Source organism: Ostrea edulis, chromosome 5 (assembly GCF_947568905.1).
Source record: "Ostrea edulis chromosome 5, xbOstEdul1.1, whole genome shotgun sequence".
Lineage (NCBI taxonomy): Eukaryota > Metazoa > Mollusca > Bivalvia > Ostreida > Ostreidae > Ostrea > Ostrea edulis.
In genome coordinates, this window is record NC_079168.1 from 28,981,917 (window position 1) to 29,003,956 (window position 22,040).

At 35.1% G+C, this 22,040-nt stretch overlaps 2 protein-coding genes across 3 annotated transcripts in view; one reads left to right on the top strand and one right to left on the bottom strand.

Moving 5' to 3' along the window:
• Nucleotides 1-1,039: 1,039 nt before the first annotated feature.
• Nucleotides 1,040-22,040, bottom strand: part of LOC125650246 (uncharacterized) — a 63,750-nt gene continuing 42,749 nt past the window's right edge. The window contains exons 16-18 of the mRNA XM_048878368.2: nt 20,488-20,943; nt 9,352-9,471; nt 1,040-4,283 (exon numbers count right to left, since the gene is read on the bottom strand). Coding sequence (XP_048734325.2) covers nt 3,580-4,283; nt 9,352-9,471; nt 20,488-20,943 — 1,280 coding nt within the window. The 3' untranslated portion in view covers nt 1,040-3,579. The remainder of the gene's footprint in view (nt 4,284-9,351; nt 9,472-20,487; nt 20,944-22,040) is intronic.
• On the top strand, nt 14,996-21,855 carry LOC130054801 (uncharacterized). 2 transcript variants are annotated; one of them, XM_056165678.1, is made up of 3 exons: nt 14,996-15,376; nt 15,503-15,715; nt 20,987-21,855. In XM_056165678.1, exons 1-3 carry the CDS (start codon nt 15,348-15,350, stop codon nt 21,021-21,023), a joined length of 279 nt encoding a protein of 92 aa, XP_056021653.1. In that variant the 5' UTR covers nt 14,996-15,347; the 3' UTR covers nt 21,024-21,855. The 2 variants fall into 2 exon arrangements, with proteins under 2 accessions (XP_056021653.1, XP_056021652.1); XM_056165677.1 differs by lacking the exon at nt 20,987-21,855 and having other exon boundaries at nt 15,503-16,511.

Consider the following 22,040-nt stretch of genomic DNA (forward strand, 5'->3'; position numbering starts at 1 on the left):
ATGAGATTCTAATTTGTTATTAAGAGATAACTATACATTATAATAAGATGTATATAATTCATTATAACGAGATAACTAACTTATCATAACTAGACTAATTTGTTATTTAAGAGAAAATCGAATTCATTCATTAATAACACATTTAATGTTTTTTCTTTCTTTTTTCAATAAATGAGCCCATCGACCTTTCATATGCATTAAAACATTTTTCATTACTGAGAATGTGCATGGTCACCCCAACCCACAGCAACTGGTTTTATTTCTGATATTAACTACCGTGACCATATTTCCTACAAACTTATTTAAAAAATGAAACCTAAATTTGTTTATACATGTAGAAGTAAAAATAAATAAATACATGAACAAGTGATATATGGGGCAGATCTGTGGCTCTCGTTTGTCCCTATTTTCCCCCAGCAATAGCCAAAAAAATCGGAAGAGGTCTGGGTTAGAATTCCAACCCCCCCCCCCCCCCCCCCCCCCCCCCCCGCATCAGCTGATCAGGTTTGATAGTCCTAGACCAAACAGTGTGGAAGATACGGCCCCAACACAAAAAGCTAACAGAAAGAAAGCCCATACTATAAATATGGCCCATCAAGTCATGTGCAAAATTAATGTTTGCCCTCTCCCAACTGAAATAAATCCCCCCCCCCATGCAAATAAACAAAAGTTCATCCAAATTTAATCATATTTCCCTACCGATTTTACAGGGTTTATTTTTAGGTATCTGTATCAGTTTCTTTCAATCAACAAGTTCCTACCTCTTTAGGAAAAAAAAGATTTTGCTTACCTGCCCTTTTATATTGATCCAGGAGAGGGCAAACATTTATCTTAAAGGTTGTGGGGTAAACTCTGTGTCTGGTACATGTAACTTCGAAATCTATAATCTGCATTCTACAAACTCATAACGTGGGATCAGGTGCCGAGGAGGAGTAAGCATCCCCTGTTGACCTGTCACACCATACAAGCTCTGCTCTCATGTTTTATGACCTTATGTCATTATATACTATAAATTTGTATATTATATACAGTGAACATAGAAGCTTTTAAAGAATTTTATTACCATATATCATATATTTAATTCACATATTCAACAACAAAAAGCTAAACAAATTACACAGACTATCCCAAATTTACTCCACATAAAATGCTCCTGCCAGACAGCTGTAAAACTTCATCTGAACCACTTTACACACAAGGGTTTATGATTAGAGTCATAAATAATTCAAATTGTGTTTGTGACACAGTATGGGAACAGTTTTCGGTATTCATTGCCGTTACAATGTAACGCTGGACAAGATTATATCTATATCCACTGTACTAAAATTGAAAGCCCTTCTTCAAATAGATGCACCACAAATGTTATAGTTACAAGTTTTCAATAACTGATTTAAAGATAAACATAGCTAAGTCACAAAGCGCCTGCTTAAGGAGTACATCCCAAAAATATCAAAGCCCTCTCAATTTTGGCTTGAAAGTTACAACCAAGATGCACTTTTTTCTGCTCACAAAATACTATATGTCCCAAGAATTGAAGGGGTGCAATTATAAAAACCGAGAATTGAAAATGTCCTTTGGGTGTCCTAGCACCTGAAGTAGTGAATATTACAGGATATTACACAACTATAGGTACAGATCATATGACTATTGACAAAATATAACAGTGATTTCTATCTATTTTTAGAAAATGACAGCCATTACAGGACATCAAATCATTCATCTATCTCCATCTATTTTTAGTTTTAATTTTTTTTAATCTCAAGTTGATGGAAGCTTTCTACACTTGCCAAAGTTGTACAGCTGAAGTTCATCTTTGTTGAAAATAATGTTTAACCTTATGATGTTAGACCAGAACTCTTCAACAACCCTCGTAAACAGGTAAATCATTTATTACATGTACACCTGAAACACCTGTAAATGAATTGTTAATAAACAGTCCATTTCTCACATGATCTAATTTCATCACATTTAGTAATGCATGGAAACATCAATGCTTATACATACTCTTACCAAACTCAAGTTTTTGCTTAAAAATAAAATACATTAAAAATGAATTAACGATTAAAAAAGGGTCAAGGAAAAACCCATACCTACTCATACATTTCAAATTTTAAAAAAGCATATAATACGCGATAACTCATAATAATCCTGATGATGCGTGAAATGAAGTCATGGACTAAAGATGATTCTATGACTGAAAAAACCGATGTCGACCAGTCTGATGAAAATCAAACCTCTCACTTCTCGGCAATATTGTATATCAAGAGCGAAGTGAGAAATTTGATTTTAATCAGACTGGATGTTGACAAGTCAGAAAGGGCCCTGCAATGAATATATCCATCAGGTGCTCTACAAATAACTAGGTGTGTTTGGTCTGGTAGTTAAATCGGATAGTTGGTACATCCACCTTAACTGTTTTTCTGGATTCTAAGATATCTTGTGCCAAAGAATGCTGTAATCTAATTATCATAAAAAAATAATTCTAAGTTAAGTAATCCTATAATGATAAAACCCAGTAATCTGAAAATTGAAAGAGGTCTTCCTAATCCAAGCATTACCTTTAAATTCTATGAAAATTTTTCTCAAGTAATCTAAGTTTTTGTGTGTCATAGAAAGTGCTATTATCTCATTGTATATATTATTAAAAAAAATAAGTCCCATAACTCCATAATGATGAAGCCGATAAATGCGTTTTCCTCTGCCTAATCCAAAAATCATCCATAAAATCTAGGAAACTTAGTTATCGCATAGCATAGAAAGGACTGATAGACAGACAATGATTACTGTAGGGCACCTGCCATAATAAACAGACAGTAAATACTATAGCGCACCTTCCACATGGTGGGGCCTTAATCATATTCTGTAATCTCCTAAAAAAAAATATCATATGACCATGTCAATAGATAACTTCACTCCTACTATAACATGAACATTTCCAAAATAAACTCATTAGAGTGCATGTACACATTTAATAAATAGATCAGGAAAAACATTAAAATGCTGTTTATGAAGAATAGAGACAATAAGAAAGTGGTACCTGCGTACACTTGTACCTGCAAACACTAGTACCTGTGTAAACTAGCACCTGCGTACACTAATACCTGCATACACTAGTACCTGCGTACACTAATACCTGCCTACACTAGTACCTGTTTAACTAACTGTACCTGCGTACACTATGGATTCTACAGTTACATTGTCGTATTTTCACAGATGAAAAATTGTCCTCAGTTAGCATTCTTCACATTGACAAGGATTTTATCACAAGAGGTATAGAGCAATATATGATTTTTTTTTACTTCATTCTGATTTACCTTTTACCCCATACACATGTAAATTGTCCATGAATACAATGTAACTTTCACTTGATAAAACCAAATTCTTTAAATGGAAATCCCTTTTCTAAATAAAAGAATACTGCTACAAATACATTTTCACAATAACAATGTGATGTTGCAGATCAAATATTCTAAATGCAACAATAAGTGAATTGAGCAGCTTAGCATTCCGGTCTCCTTAACAAAGAGTAACTTAGAAACACAAACTTAACAATACTGCGGGGATTATTCACAGATCCAGTCATGTACAAGACTCCGGTCCATGTTGGTGACTATTTTGTATCTGAGAAGTCTTCTGCTTCAGTTTTTGAAACCTGGCTAGTAAATCATCTGTGTTATTCTGTCCTGAACCATTATCCTTATCCAGGTCGGAAGTAACTCTCTTAGCTGGGGTTGTCCCGCCCTCCAAACTGAAGCCCTCCTTAAATGGAACAAAGGACTCCTCCAGGTCATCGGATAAATCCAACCCCTGGGAGGAGGAATTATCCGTGGGCTGGGGACACAGCGGTGAGTTTAGCAGAGAGGACTTTTGATGGTCACCAAAAAAATTGTACTCTGGAGAGAGTAGGAAAGGAGATTTCTGCTGATCTGGGGATTTCCCCATTAAATCATCCAGGACCTCCATGGACAGTTCCAGCTCCTCCCAGTCCCTGCTCATCTGTTGATTTACAATTCGCCTGTCCACTCCCTTAGTTTGATTGTGGTAGACTGGGTTCCCGTTCAAGTCAGCTCCTAGATGTGACAAGTTCTGCACTAATTCCTGTACATTATCAGATCCCGGAGACACTGGTGGACGTACCCTTGGGTTTACAGGAGAATGAACACTATCAGTAGATTTTTCCTTTTGATCCATGATGTCCGAATCATTCAGGCTAAACACTGGCATTGCCACACTGTCTAAGTTTCCATGAGTGTCTGCTATGCTTGTAAGTTCATCTAATATGTCTGAAAGTGCAAAAATAATCAACAAAGTTCATCAAATGCCAATTCACCTGAAACCCCTTCTAAGACTACCTTATTTATACTAAGTATATAACTTAATGAATGTTTTTCATTAGCTGAAATCCTTGACCTTTACAAGAAATCAACCCCCTGCAAGAATCATCAAAAGGTGTTTATGAATTTTTTATGTGATATTATCTTTGACCACATTTATTGTGCACCCATCACACCATTAGTCTAAGCTTGTTGTAGCTTCATTCTTACACCAAGGGATAACAAAAACATCAATTTTTCATGGAGCTTATCGTGATCCGTTGCCAGCCCGTCAAACATTAACTTTTAGCATTGCAAGGTGTCATTGGTTCAAGAAGCTGGCTGCAGTTATGAACAGCGATTTAAAGAGCTACATGTGTAGCTGGGCAGAAGTACATTTAAAAGTACATACCACACAGAACATTGACATTTTCCCTTACAAAAATTAATTCCTGTACAATTTCATAAAATTAACGACTAATATCAAGTAAATGAATTTCATGAGAGTAAACGTGTAAATATCACAGTGCACTTCAGCAAATACATGTGTACCATCATAAAACGTGATCTAAATCATCCTAATATAGAGAAGAATTGTTGTGGTCGATTCCTTTTTATTTCTGTGCAGAATTACAGGTATTGTCCACACTAGTGGGCCCCCTTCCAGATATCTGGCTGGCATAAGCATGACAGATCTCACCTCATTTCTTTGTATATATCAAACTTCTAAAGTTCAAAGTCTGACAATGATTATAGAAAATACATAGATCTGTGCCTATAGCTACAAAAACAACTACCGGTATTTACCACAACACATTCATAAACAGGATAGATGTCTTATATGATAAACTGCTCTGCCTGCTTCCTCTATCTCACATTTCATTCTATTGAAAAAGTGTTTTGTTTTCCCCACTACAAAAAATTGTTTTAGTGTAGATTTTGTATTATCGGTCAGAGCTGCATTATGACTTTAACACAGGTTATGGGCATCCAACATTCCTATATTTGTTTTGACATGCGAGAGATTTGTGTACACCATTAATCTTCCTGTTGAAGGTGATTAGATGGAGGGGAGATGTGAATGTTTTTGAAGTTACTGCATGAGGACTATACCATGATTTCCACTATTTTTACCTGTTTTCATACAAGACAAACCAGTATGGAAAATTGTAGTTACATGATGATAGACTGAAATTGTTTGTAACAAGAGATCCACAAGCCTTTTTTATCACCCGAGTATTAGTTAAAAGTATCACTAGTGCCAGAGGCTATGATGTGTTCTTAAAACTTAAATGCCCTTGAAAGTGTCTATACTGATGAAGGGTTTAACATAATATAAGCAAGAGATGTTTGTAAAACATATATATCCCCCATGGTGCAAAATTGAAAACAATTATACATATACATCATTTAATTGAAAGTAGTATCATCAATTCAAAATATTGAGCAGACAATATCTTCCTATGTCAAGAGTGGATTGACCATGTGACCTAAAAATCAATAGGGTCATCTTCCGCTGAAGATGTACCAGCTAGTGTACCAAGTTTGATGTCTGTCAAACAAAAGGTTCTCAAGATATTGAGTGGTCAGTATATTTCTATGTCCAGTTTGACCCTTGACCTTTGACCACATGACCTAAAAATCTACAGGGGTAATCTTCTCCTAAAGATGTACGAAGTTTGATGTCTGTCAAGCAAAGGGTTCTCAAGATATTGAATGAACAGTATATTCCTATATCTAGTTTAACCCTTGACCTTTGACCACGTGACCTAAAAATCAATAGGGGTCATCTTCTCCTGAAGATGTACCAGTATACCATTAAGTTTGATATCAAGCAAAGAGTTCTCAAGATACTGAGCGGACAGTATATTACTATGTCCAGTTTGACCCTTAACCTTTGATCATGTGACGTTAAAATTAATAGGGGTCATCTTCTCGAGAAGATGTACTAGTGTACCAAGTTTGAAGTCTGTCAAGCAAAGGGTTCTCAAGATATTGAGAGGACAATGTCTTCTTATGTCCAGAGTAGAGTGACCCTTGACTTTTTGACCTAAAAAACAATAGGGGTTCTTTTCTACTCATAACCAACCCACATATGAAATATCATTACGATCAAGTCAAGTTCTCAGGATATTGAGTGGACAACATGTGGTCTACTGACTGACCCACAGGTGCAAAGAAATGAAGGGGGCCATAAAAAATCTAACATTAACACAATATGACTATAATTTGGACCTGTCCTATCTAGTTAAAGCCATAAGGTTGCAAAATTCATAATTTTAGTACACCCTTTCCTGCTTTCCCTAAATAAGCAGTTAGTTTTTATACTGTAACAGCAAACATAAAGAAGTCTTTCAAATGATAAAGACAATAATCACTAAAATGATTTTGGCCCCACCCTGATACCAAAAACATTACCCCCTGGGATCATGAAATTTACAATTTTGGTAAAGGTTGACCTACTTCTTTTAAATATATATTTATATAGTTTCAATTCAGTATCAATAGCATTAAAGAAGATATTATTTAAATGTTTTACACATTTATACCATATAATACTAAGTTTTGACCCCATCCTGGGTTCAGAACCTCTACCCCAGGGATCATAAAATCTACAATTTTTGTAGAGGCCTTCTTGCTATGTATACATCACTATGCATTTTACTTTTCTTACACATGAGTGATTGTAGAGAAGATTTTTGAAGATTCATCATTTTTTGCCCCATCCCCAAGGCCCCATGGGTGCAGAAGTCCTGAAATTTACAATTTATATCCCTCTTGTCCAAAACATGCTTACCACAAAATTTGAAAGGAATAAGAATGCTACTTATCAAGAGGTTAAAAATGTTCTTTTGTTCACACATTCAATAACTGACCATTTTGGCCCCACACTGATACCAAAACCCCTACCCCTTGGATCATCAAATTTACAATTTTGGTAAAGGACTATCTGTTCTTTCTATAAATATCCATTTGGTTTCAATTTAGTATTAATAGCACTACAGATGTAATTTAAGTGTTTTACACAGAAACACTACATAACAAGTTTGGCCCCGCCCTGGGGTCAGAACCTCTATCCCCGGAATCATGAAATTTGCAATTTTGGAAGAGGCCTTCCTGCTCTAAATCCCTATGCCAGAGTTTTTTGAGCACTAGACCAGTCGGGCTACTTCAAATGATTTTTACTGGATCTGACCTTACATCCACTAGCCCTGACCAACTTTCCAGAAAAAAAACCCCTGATAGATTCTCCATATATATCTCAATACTTAATTCAAATTACAAACGTTAAATTTGAACTAAAACATATTTAATTGTCTCAAACAAATCTTTAATCTCATCCTTCAATTTGATGCTTTTATTTTCAAATACGTTTTCTGTTTCTTTAAATTCTACCTGTCACGGAAATTCTTTAGTCCATTTAGAATAAAATGACCTCAACCTTTTTTTTTTAAAATTTCTATTTCATAAGCCCTGCTTTGTTTCTTGCCAACCTTTTCATTTTTTTCTCTCTTGGAACATCTTTCCTTGAGGACGAGAAGTCGTATTTGAATATAGAGACATTCCCGCACATATTTCAGGGTTCGAAATTAACTTTTTCAAGCACTAGTCTGTACGGACTAGTCACTATTGATGTTCACTAGTCCGCAAAGCATTTCACTAGTCCGTCCAGTATGAAAGGTGAAGATAACGAACAGTGATCAATCTCACATTGTCGGAAACCCATGGTTGATTACGCTTCGTTCCTCTCTCCATCACCCGTGGGTCCATTCATTCCTACTCGCTCGTTCCATGTGTTTGGAAGATCAGGATGTCATAGTCACGCAAACACTTAACCATGCAGGTAATCGACAATAAGTTCAAACATCTAAGAGACTCAGACAAATTTTACTAAAATCTTAACCAATTCAAGATTGATTTCCGGATTTTCACTAGTCCATACGGACTAGTGCTATAGAGAATTTACTAGTCTGACACGTTTTTTACTAGTCTCGAACTTACGGACATGAGGTAATTTCAAACCCTGTATTTCAACAACGAAAAATGGCTGTTTATGACGTAATTCATTAATTTGATAAACACTTTCTTATAAATATTTAATTCAATTAAACGTTTTTTTAAAAATGAAATCAATTTATATCTATTTATCCGAAACATAACTTTACACACATTAACATTGAGTAGATGTTGTAAAACATCACTTCCGACCGCGACTTATTTATTAGAACCAAAAATAGAGATTATGTCACCAAGCGGTTCCATATTGCTCTCAAACTCTTTGCAGTTATTTTTCTGGTTTAAGAATAAAATACCTTCTGGTTTAAAATTAAAGTTTCTTGTTTATTTTTTAACATGACCAGTCGGACTATTTTACCCGACCGGACCTATCATTTAGTAGATTCGGTTGGTCGGACGTGCCTTAGTGTCAAACCCTGTATGCATTTAGTTTTTCTTATATATGTGCGGTTGTAAGAGCAGATTTAAAAAAATCGGTCAATTTTTGGCAGTTTTTGCCCCATCCCCCAGGGGTGCAGGAGTCCTGAAATTTACATATTATGTCCCCTTTGTCCAAAATGTGCTTCATACCAAATTTGAAAAAAATTGGAATGGTAGTTATCAATGTTCAATTGTTCACGCACTATGGACGACAACCAATTGCAATAACTCAGGTGATCTAAAACCACATATCAATATACTCTACAAACAAAATATTCACATCGCCTGTTCCAAATTTCCTTCTGGTGCTCAAATACTGAAGCGAGTCTATGCATTACCCGAGCGAGACTGCATGTTCCCCTCTGGTGCCTCTAGTAACAGACAGTCTATGTATTGTGTAAGATTGTTCCCCTCTGGTGCCTCGAGAAATGCACATTATTTATGTATTACCTGAGTGAGACTTTTCCCCTCTGGTGCCTTGAGTAACAGTCTAATAGAGCGAGATTGTTCCCCTCTGGTGCCTCGAGTAACCCAGTCTATGTATCATATGATATTGTTCCCCTCTGGTGCCTCGAGTAACAGACACATTCTATGTATTTACCTGTATGGGAATGTTCCCCTCTGGTGCCTCGGGAACAGCCCTCTTCCTCTGCAACAGCCTCTCTGTAAATCTTCCTGATGTCCAACAACAGTGGACTTTCTTGGACGTGCATCGAATCTTCTGGAAAGTAAACATGAGTTTGTTAACGACTTTTTCACACCACATCCCATTTCTACACTCACATGTCACTTGTAATGACATTCTTACAATAGTCCCGTAAGGATCCAGGTTAGATTGTAATGACATTCTTATAGTCCCGTAAGGATCCCGGTTAGATTGTAATGACATTCTTACAATAGTCCCGTAAGGATCCAGGTTAGATTGTAATGACATTCTTACAATAGTCCTGTAAGGATCCCGGTTAGATTGTAATGACATTCTAATAATAGTCCCGTAAGGATCCCAGTTAGATTGTAATGACATTCTAATAATAATCCTGTAAGGATCCAAGTTAGATTGTAACGACATTCTAATAATAATCCCGTAAGGATCCCAGTTAGATTGTAATGACATTCTTATAATAGTCCCATAAGGATCCCATGCAGTTAGACTGTAATGACATTCTTATAATAGTTCCGTAAGGATCCCGGTTAGAATAGGTCCTCAGTACCTCTTCTTTGTCATACAAGGTGACTAAATGGGACGGTCTTTCGGATGAGACAGCAAAAATTGTCTTAGGCCCCGTGTCACAATAGAGATCCCTCCTTGCTCAAAGGCTGTAAGCGCTGAGCATAGGCCTAAATTTTGCAGCCCGGTGACGTCTCCATATGAGTGAAAAATTCTTGGGAGGGACGTCAAACAATATACAACCAACATTCTTACTATAATGAACTCCTGATAACCCAGCAGGCCTACATTACTACATATTCTACAGAAAAGACCCCATCAATCCTGAACTGCAATCCCAAAATGTGATTCTTTTGGGTAGGGGATACAATGGTTAAGTGGCTACATGTATAATCAAAAGATTGAACAATGGGAACAGCAGACCTATATATACTGTATATACTCGCCTACAAGTTGGTCCGCCTATAAGTCGGTTGTAGTTTTTAAGGTTATTTTGTAGGAATTTGCCATTGACCCGCTTATAAGTCGGTACAAATTTTTGTCAGAATCGGTTGACAATTTCAAGTCAATGCTCTAGTGTTTTTACCTATGTTTCAAAAAATATTTTGAGAAATTAATAATTATGAAGTGCTCAATATCCAAGCCATATCTGTTTTGGCCTTATAAGTCGGACATAGAGTTTTGGACCAAAAATTAACTCCGAAAAATCTGACTTAGAGGCGAGTATATACGGTATATCTTAATAATGCAGTTTCCTCTCCTATGCCTGCAGAATAAAACAATGCTACATTTCCATGCATTTTACAATGCTGTCTTTCAACAGGTCATCATTTTCTCCACCAATGTTTTCTTAAAATTATGGCTTATTTGACTTACAATTACTAATAATCAGTGCCTTACAATAATTAGTGACTTACAATTACTAATAATCAGTGCCTTACAATAATTAGTGACTTACAATTACTGTTAATCAGTGCCTTACACTAATTAGTGACTTACAATTACTGATAATCAGTGCCTTACAATAATTAGTGACTTACAATTACTGATAATCAGTGCCTTACACTAATTAATGACTTACAGTTACTGATAATCAGTGCCTTACAATAATTGCAGTGACTTACAATTACTGATAATCAGTGCCTTACAATAATTAGTGACTTACAATTACTAATAATCAGTGCCTTACAATAATTAGTGACTTACAATTACTGATAATCAGTGCATTACAATAATTAGTGACTTACAATTACTGTTAATCAATGCCTTACAATAATTAGTGACTTACAATTACTGTTAATCAATGCCTTACAATAATTACAGTGACTTACAATTACTGATAATCAGTGTCTTACAATTAATGACTTACAATTACTGATAATCAGTGCCTTACAATAATTAGTGACTTACAATTACTGATAATCAGTGTCTTACAATTAATGACTTACAATTACTGATAATCAGTGCCTTGCAATAATTAGTGACTTACAATTACTGATAATCAGTGCCTTACAATAATTAGTGACTTACAATTACTAATAATCAGTGCCTTACAATAATCAGTGCCTTACAATTAATGACTTACAATTACTGATAATCAGTGCCTTACAATAATTAGTGACTTACAATTACTGATAATCAGTGCCTTACAATAATTAGTGCCTTACAATTACTGATAATCAATGCCTTACAATAATTAGTGACTTACAATTACTGATAATCAGTGCCTTACAATAATTAGTGACTTACAATTACTGATAATCAGTGCATTACAATAATTAGTGACTTACAATTACTGATAATCAGTGCCTTACAATAATTAGTGACTTACAATTACTGATAATCAGTGCCTTACAATAATTAGTGACTTACAATTACTGATAATCAGTGCCTTGCACTAATTAGTGTCTTACAATTACTGATAATCAGTGCCTTGCACTAATTAGTGACTTACAATTACTGATAATCAATGCCTTACAATAATTAGTGACTTACAATTACTGATAATCAGTGCATTACAATAATTAGTGACTTACAATTACTGATAATCAGTGCCTTACAATAATTAGTGACTTACAATTACTGTTAATCAATGCCTTACAATAATTAGTGACTTACAATTACTGTTAATCAATGCCTTACAATAATTAGTGACTTACAATTACTGTTAATCAATGCCTTACAATGATTAGTGACTTTAAATTACTGATAATCAGTGCCTTGCAATAATTAGTGACTTACAATTACTGATAATCAGTGCCTTGCACTAATTAGTGACTTACAATTACTGATAATCAGTGCCTTGCACTAATTAGTGACTTACAATTACTGATAATCAATGCCTTACAATAATTAGTGACTTACAATTACTGATAATCAGTGCCTTACAATAATTAGTGACTTACAATTACTGATAATCAGTGCCTTACAATAATTAGTGACTTACAATTACTGTTAATCAATGCCTTACAATAATTAGTGACTTACAATTACTGTTAATCAATGCCTTACAATAATTAGTGACTTACAATTACTGTTAATCAATGCATTACAATAATTAGTGACTTACAATTACTGATAATCAGTGCCTTACAATAATTAATGACTTACAATTACTGATAATCAGTGTATTACAATAATTAGTGACTTACAATTACTGATAATCAGTGCCTTACAATAATTTGTGCCTTACAATTACTGATAATCAGTGCCTTACAATAATTAGTGACTTACAATTACTGATAATCAATGCCTTACAATAATTAGTGACTTACAATTACTGATAATCAGTGCCTTGCAATAATTAGTGACTTACAATAATTAGTGACTTACAATTACTGATAATCAGTGCCTTACAATTACTGATAATCAGTGCCTTACAATAATTAGTGACTTATAATTACTGATAATCAGTGCGTTACAATAATTAGTGACTTACAATTACTGATAATTTGTGCTGGTGATGCATGTTAAGAACACATGTTGAATGTCTACTTTTAAATCCTAAAGGCAACAAGAGGCCCAATGACCACACTGCTCACCTGAGTTACCTTGGCCCATATTACAAGATTTTCTTTATATATTTGCATGTAAAACTTTTATCCCTATTGTGGCTCTAACCTAATTCAAGGGGCCATGATTTTTACAAAATTGAATAGAGGTCTGCACTATGTCAGGAAGCTTTCACGTAAATGTAAAATTCTCTGTCCAATGGTTCTTGAGAATAATAATTTTAAAGATTTTCCCAATATATTTGTATGTAAAACTTTGATCCCCTATTGTGACCCTATCCTACCCCCAGGAACCATAATTTTAACAAACTTGAATAAGCACTATGCTAGGAAGCCTTCATGTACTTTCCTCCGGCTCAGTGGTTCTTGAGAAGAAAATTTTCAGACTATACATATATATTCACATGTAAAATTTTAATCCTCTATAGTGGCCACAACCTACCCCAAGTAGTCATGGTTTTAACAAACTTGAATCTGCACTATGTAAGAAAGCTTTCATGTACAATTTCAGCTCTTCTGGTCCAGTGGTTCTTGAGAAGATTTTTAAATGACCCCATCCTATTTTTGCATTTTGTAATTAGTTTCCCTTTATAGGGAAATGGCCCTTCATTTGAACAAACTTGAATCCCCTTCACCCAAGGATGCTTTGTGCCAAGTTTGGTTGAAATTGGCCCAGTGGTGAGAAAAGATTTTTAAATGTCATCAATGTATTTTCACAACTTTGCTATCATCTTCCCTTGAAAAGTGGCATGAACCTTCATTTGAACAAACTTGAATCCCCTTTACCCAAGGATGCTTTTTGCCAAGTTTGGTTGAAAGTGGCCCAGTGGTTCTGGAGGAGAAGTCAAAAATGTAAATTAAAGTTTACAGACAGACAACCAGAAAAGCTCACTTGAGCTTTGAGCTCATGTGAGGTAAAAAGAGACACCAACTTGACCTTGAGAAACAATAGTCATCCTCCATTTGATATAAGGTGTATGTGTACCAAGTTTGATGGTCCTAGCCCCTATAGTTCAGTCTATTTTGCCTATAAGATACTGTAGATAAATACTATGACCTTGACAAACAATAGGCATCTTCTCACCAAGGTGATCAAATGTACCAAGTTGTAAGATCCTGGAGCTTACGGTTCATTTGCATACAAGGTCCAGACAGATGGAGCCAATACCATGATACATTCCGTCTTTGACAAGCGTATATACAAATACAAAAACAAACAACTATGCGTATTCATTTTGTCCCCTATAGTCACAAGTTCTCTATAGGTTTCAAACAACGTTATTTTGCAATTTCATAAACACATATTGATATCTAATCAAATATCTGACTAAGATAAAGGGTGTCAGTGATGTTTTTAATTCAGAATGCAGATACATACAATTGTGTAGGAACTTAGAGCACTAAATATACTGATAAGTTACGTACTGCCCTTTGACCATATAAAATCAATAACAGAATAAACTTATAGGTGCATACCTACAATTCATAATCATTTACAGTTCACTTCTTTTATTGACACTTTGTTCAGCTGACTGAATTAAAATGAACTACATTTCAAACCGAGATTCAATAGCACAGTATTGATCACCATAATTAAAGTTTTTAATTCACCATTCAATTGTTTTTTATTACTGTTGATATAATCTTTATGGATTAAATTTTAGTTAGTTGGTATTATTCAATATTGGATATTTACTCCATATATCTAGATTATATGTTACTTCAACTTGTTTATACAATGCATACTAAGGCTTTTAATGCTATGACGTTGAAAGGTCACACACATATATATAATACAATGAAATTATAATTTGGTACATGTGGTTCATAAAAAGCATTTCTATATTTTAATTTAGCATCCTATCAGAGTTTAACTAGTAAATCGTATTCTTCCAAATTGGGTTATCGAGTATATAACCTTGAACAAGTATATAACCTTGAACACGTTTAGTATTTCAGCTGGGCTCTTTTACCACACCTTAAAACAAGGTAAATAATTGGAGTAGCCTAGCACAGTTGATCCTAAGCTACCATTAGATTGACTCATTTTAAGTATTTCAATTGATTAGAATTTTTCCTGCCACATCCTACCATTATAATAACTATTATTTATGTTTTTTGCCATTATTTAACCTTAGAAAGTTTTATCTTAAAAGATAAAATTAACTTTATATTGTTTTCATTTCAAGCCTGTGCCAAGCGGATTCACTCACTTGGGTTCTTCATGGAATATATCATCACAATGCAAAGTTGAAGCATTAATTTACAAACTTAGTGAAACCTCAGCAAATGATCTCATATAGAATAGAACATTAGATAATTATAAATAGCTGATTGCATCATAAGATAAGTAGCCTAAAATGAAGTAGATAAAGTGGGACTTTCCACTCGTGAAAATACCCACATTCATACCTAACAATGGACTCCCCTAGTTTCACATCCCAAATGTAAGTAACAATTAAATCACATAAAATCAATTATGAATTTAATGAAAATTCATTCTAAAATCAAAGCTAAAATTCTATCTGACCAAAAAAGTTTTTACATTACAGCAACTGTATTTATTTTGTCAGTGAAACAGGTATACAACATATGTCAGAGTCTGTGTTTGTGGGACTGTGTCGTACAGTGGGGACCTCACAACAGGTGACAATGTGGAGAGATTTGATAGACATTACGCAGACAGTAACAACAGTGATGTATAGTGGAAGTTACAGAGAAAGGTTCAGAATGAAGGGATCGGATGTGGATGGCATGTTTTGGGTTAACAACAAGCAAGTGATCTGGTACTTATCTCAGACCCAGTTTTACAATGTACACGGACATTCTCTGATTCTCTCTGTCTCTTCTGAAAGTCCACCCGGATTTACTTTACTGCAATTACTGACACCAAGAGCAGACATTAGAGTTATCTCAGCATTATTCACAATGAATGGTGGACATTATATATCTAGTTCTATAAGTATAGAGAGATCACATGTTCTGATGTATTCCCTAACTATACAGTCCATGTGGTAGTGGAGCTATCGGGGCACTAGACAGTGCTCCCACTGGACCAGAATTCCCTTTCGCCACTTTTTCGGGGAGTGGCGCGGCACAAATAATCACATGCTTTACAATTATTTCCATCATATTATATATCATTTATTCATTACACTTATTTTAGCATTTTGAATCAGTTACATTACTTAATCATATCCAGCTACCATACCTAAACATTTCTTTCTGAAATAATAAGAAGTTGATTTGTTTGATAAATTCTATTATGGAAATCAAAATTCAGATAATAAATCATATAAATATAAACTTCATGATGCTACACCCCTCAGTGAAAACATTGTGTACATTGGCCGAAATACAGATGTCACAAAACATCAAGCCCAGTTTAGAGTCGTATCTCAACCACTCCCTATTAAATTTCCGGTTTTGTATGGAAGATTTTGCAATTTGGACAGAATCAGATGTTTGAGGAGGTGGGGTTCACTGTAAAGCCAAACATAGATATTTTTTAAATTTTAGACTGACTAGGGTCAGAAGCTACAAGTTTAGTGTCAAAATAGAATGGGGTGCATAGTCTTATGAGATTAGTATTTTTATACTGTTGCGCACCGAACTTCAAAGAAAATTATTTATTAAAATCGCCATGTCCATATCAATGGTGACCGACCACATTGTTTATGAAATATTCGAACTAAAATCAAACACATCAAAATCAAAATCTTGTAATCAACGAGTTTGGCCGCAAAAACAAACAATTGATGTATTTAGATATACATTATACACAATAATACGGCCAATTTAATTACCAGTCGGTTCTCTGGTTAAGAATTGACATTAAAGTGGAAATGATAACACGATAATGAATAAGACTTTAAATGTTAAACAATTGACCACAGCAGGGTAAACAGCTGTCCGATGTACTTTATTACATAATCACCGACTTTTTTGCAGCCATAAATTACCTGAGGCTGTGACCAGCTCTGTGTGCACTGGAGCGACGCGAGATTCCCGGTCGCACGCGTTGACTGAATAAACAGATTTTGACTGCATAAACAAACAGGCGATAATGTGTCACTGACAAAGGATTAAAAATACAATTTATTGCAAAAAGGGATTTTCGCCACTTTCAATTTTTTTTCGCCATTTTTGAAAAAAATTCGCCATTGGCGAAAATGGCGAAGCCCAGCTCGAGCACTGGCACTAGAATATGACACTGCTTTCTGTTTTGCTTGTGACTTTTGACCTCCATCTGCCTCCTCATGGATAGACAGATGTCACACATGGCCCCAGCCACAGGTTCACTGAGTCCAGCAGAGGTTTAATGATAATGATGGGGAAAATCATTGATTTAAAAAAAATATATATTAAACAAGAGGCCCATGGGCCACATCGCTCACCTGAGTCACCTTGGTCCATATCAGAAGATTTTCCATATCTATTTGCATGTAAAACCGTAGTCCCTATTATGGCCCCAAACCTACCCCTGGAGGCCATGGTTTTTGCAAACTACACTATGTCAGAAAGCTTTCATGTAAATGTGAACTTCCTTGGCCCAATGGTTCTTGAGAAGAAGATTTTTAAAGATTTTCCCTATATATTTGTATGTAAAACTTTGATTCCCTATTGTGGCCCCATCCTACCCCAGGGGGGCATGATTTTAACAAACCTGAATCTGCACTATATCAGAAAGCTTTCATATAAACCTCAGTTTTTCTGGCTTAGTGGTTCTGGGAAGAAGATTTTAAAAGATTTTTCCTATATATTTGTATGTAAAACTTTGACCCCCTATTGTGGCCCCATCTGACCCCCGGGGGTCATGATCTTAACAATTTATAATCTGCACTATATCAGGAAGCTTTCATATAAACCTCAGTTTTTCTGGCTCAGTGGTTCTTGAGAAGAAGATTTTAAAAGATTTTTCCTATAAATTTGTACGTAAAACTTTGATGCCCCCCTTGAGGCCCCATCCAATCCCCGGGGTCCATGATTTTAACAAACTTGAATCTGCACTCTATCAAAAAAAAACAACAAAAAAAACCCAAACAAACAAAAAATAATAAAAAAAAAATTTGACCCCCTATTGTGGCCCCATCCGATCCCCGGCGGCCATGATTTTAACAATTTAGAATCTGCATTATATAAGGAAGCTTTCATATAAATCTCAGTTTTTCTGGCTCAGTGGTTCTTGGGAAGAAGATTTTTAAAGATTTTCCCTATATATTTGTATGTAAAACTTTGATCCCCTATTGTGGCCCCATCCAACCCCCAGCGGCCATGATTTTAACAATTTAGAATCTGCATTATATAAGGAAGCTTTCATATAAATCTCAGCTTTTTTTAGCTCAGTGGTTCTTGAGAAGAAGATTTTTAAAGATTTTCCCTATATATTTGTATGTAAAACTTTGATCCCCTATTGTGGCCCCATCCGACCCCCGGGGGCCATGATTTTAACAATTTAGAATCTGCATTATATAAGGAAGCTTTCATATAAATCTCAGCTTTTCTGGCTCAGTGGTTCTTGAAAAAAAGATTTTTAAAGATTTTCCTATATATTTGTATGTAAAACTTTGATCCCCTATTGTGGCCCCATCCGACCCCCGGGGGCCATGATTTTAACAATTTAGAATCTGCATTATATAAGAAAGCTTTCATATAAATCTCAGCTTTTCTGGCTCAGTGGTTCTTGAGAAGAAGATTTTTCCTATATATTTGTATGTAAAACTTTGACCCCCTATTGTGGCCCCATCCGACCCCCGGGGGCCACGATTTTAACAATTTAGAATCTGCATTATATAAGGAAGCTTTCATATAAATCTCAGCTTTTCTGGCTCAGTGGTTCTTGAGAAGAAGATTTTTTAATGACCCTACCCTATTTTTACCTTTTCTTGATTATCTCCCCTTGGAAGGTCGCCTGGCCCTTTATTTTAACAATTTAGAATTCCCTTTACCTAAGGATGTTTTGTGCCAACTTTGGTTGAAATTGGCCTAGTGGTTGTTGAGAAGAAGTTGAAAATGTGAAAAGTTTACAGACGGACAGACGGACGGATGGACGCCGGAATACGGGTGATCAGAAAAGCTCACTTGAGCTTTCAGCTCAGGTGAGCTAAAAAAAGCACTGCTTCATTATTTTTATTTTAGCTCGTAGGTTTTCATTTTAGCCTGTGGATTTTTTACCCACAGGCTAAAATTAGCCAGTGGTAGAAAAAGTTAATTTCGACCCCTGTCTGAGTCCAGCAGGGGTTTAACCCCCCCCCCCAACCCCGATTTCTTACTAAAACTGCATTTTTCAAAATTTGAAATTTTTCAATTTCAAAATATTATTGTACATATCCTCCACTTTCCATCCTTATATCAGATTTCTCTGGTGTGTTACTCCTCCTTAAAATTGGCCAGTTGTTAGTCATGAGAAATATAACATTTTTATATCAGAACTTAAAAAAAAGGCTGATGTACGTATTTAGTGAGGTTGACTGGTATACATGTACAATAATGTACCAAAGAACATGTAAACAGGTTCACACAGGGTCTACAAACAGGAAAATTGTTAATATGTGCTGAATTTCATGTATAACACCGTAGTACTGAATCAGCATTAAAAAGCAATGCTTTCATATTCAAGCTTTAAATTAATATTAGAATTTGCCACAAATCACTTCCCTTCTTAAAGAGACAATATAGCTAATTTTGGTGCATTTTTTTCTCTCATTTATTGTTCCTATATAGCTGTCTAGGAACCAAAAATCAAGGGACATATTTGAAGATTATCATTGTTTTAAACTTCGAAAATAAATGCATAAATTTTTATCATTTAAATAATTTACAGAAAATAACTTCAATGTACAAATCATTTAGATTCATTTTTATTCTTTATAAAGAAGTAGGTACAGTTTCTACAGTCATCTGGCCCAAAATATTGATGATTTCACTTGGAGCTCAAATCCTGGCATTCAATTAAGGAATAGTTTAGCAAACCCAAAATTCACTCAGTTTGATCATCAAAATGATTTGTGTCATATGACGAGAGCTTGAAGTTGGCATAAAATTGCAAAAATGCCATTTTCAATGAAAATATCCACAAATTCAGGTGGTTTTCCTTTTAGAAAACATACAGCGCATGCGTCAAGCAAATTCATATTGAAGCATGTTTTTCATCTCAAAATAATACACTATATCATTTTCATTTTGCTCGACAAATGCGCACATCTTTTCCTGAGCAATAATTTGTATGACATTTGACAGTTTTCAGGCTTATTTTGAGAAAAAGGCGGGAAATGTCTTATTCATGATGTCATAATGCTATCCATTTAGGACTATCATTCTGATTTTGTTGACATAGTATACCTGGCATTTATTTTACTTTCTTAAAACGCTGATTAAGGTTAATTCAAGACACATTTTATGGAGAGAATTTTTTTGGGCCTTTTTATGTATACAACCGTACCTTGTTCTTTAGCAAAACGACCTTTACTTTAAATATTAAAGAAACACTCAATGCTAAAAAAGAAAAAAAAAAGGAAAGCATGAAATCTACTATTTACATACATGAATACAAACTCACTGATAACAGGAACTCCGGAGTCTTCTGGTCTCAAATCATAGTCACCCTCTACATGTAGTTCAACATTTTGATTTGCAGAGACCTGTGACCTTGACCTTTGATGATCTGACAGTAAATCCACTGAATGCAGTACAGGGAGGACGTTTTCTTTATCTAATGCCTCTAACCCCTGAGATGAACTTGAACTTTCCAGATCAGAGAGGGCATCCACTTGTTTTTCCATAATCACGAGACTTTTTTCACGAGGTTCAAACTCTAGGTGATCCAAGAATTCTGCCACTGGGGAATGGGGTCGCTGTACAGGTGTGACTGACATATCCCCCCTGCTGAAGTCTCCACTTGCATACAATTTAGACATTCTCTTTTCTAGACCCTCAAGTAAAGTCTTTACAGGAAGCTTTGATTTTTTATCTCCTGGGTCACTATTTATTTCATCTTCAGTTAAATGGCTCATATCTGAAAAATACAAAAATTAATACAATTTCTTTAATACATACAGGATGCTTCTGGTGAACCCTGGATCAAAAGATGATTGATGCAGCTCACAAGAATTTTTCTATAGTCCATAAGAATTTTCAAATCCTTGCAAAAAAATAATAAATAAATGTGAGACCTGAATAAACAAACAGATGGCATCTCACCTTTCTGAAATGTTCAACAGCTCTGGGTTAGCCATTGAACAACGTTAAAATCCCCGACTAGAGGGAGAGTCAGATAAAGTACCTAATACCAAGCTGAATTAGCCACTGATATCTAATACTGTCCTTGTGGCAGACTTTCCCCATCACAACAACACAACAGTTACACCTGCCAAAGCAGGCCAGCTCATAGTGTCATTCCTTTCAACAGAGCGGGATGTGGTTTCTATTTATAGTTCACTTCAAAACACACATATTGTTGTTATTGTCAAATGTTTATTATCTGGAGAATTTTCATCTGCTTAACATGGTTATGCTCTTTGTAATATATGTGAATGTATGTTGGAAATCATTTACAATTTCATTTTTTTAAATGAACTGAAGCAGACAAAGTGAGAATATATATTTTTTTTTATAAATTCCTGTGTATCATAATCTGCTCTGGTTGTTAATCCTTTTCTAATAAAAGAAAACAAGTCTTATCTGAGAGAGAGAGAGAGAGAGAGAGAGAGAGAGAGAGAGAGAGAGAGAGAAAGAAAGATTCTCAGAGGACTTAAAATTAAACTGATGTAAAGATGTACTTTAATATTTCAATATTATCGGTTTTAAAAACATGAAAATGAAGAGATATTTCCATTTGGTTGGGGACCTCTCCTCAGCTAAATTCTGGTACTGGTTTTTCACTGTATAAAATGTAATGAAATATTATTATAGTAAAATATTAATATTTCTGAGATATGGAAACATACAGGTACATGTATATAAGTATGATGTAGCCGAAATGTACTGACAATGTAATTAGAAAATGAAGGCCCTGGCTTTGTGCAAGGTGTTTACTCATCAGCACTGAGCAGCATGCACTGCAATAGATACTGTATGGATGATTTATTAGTGTCAGACATACAATCCACCTGT

Coding starts and splice junctions, on each gene's coding strand:
- LOC130054801 (XM_056165677.1), top strand. CDS start 15,348: ATGGACTCCCCTAGTTTCACATCCCAAAT. Junction 15,377..15,502: donor CCTAGTTTCACATCCCAAAT/GTAAGTAACAAT, acceptor TTATTTTGTCAG/TGAAACAGGTATACAACATA.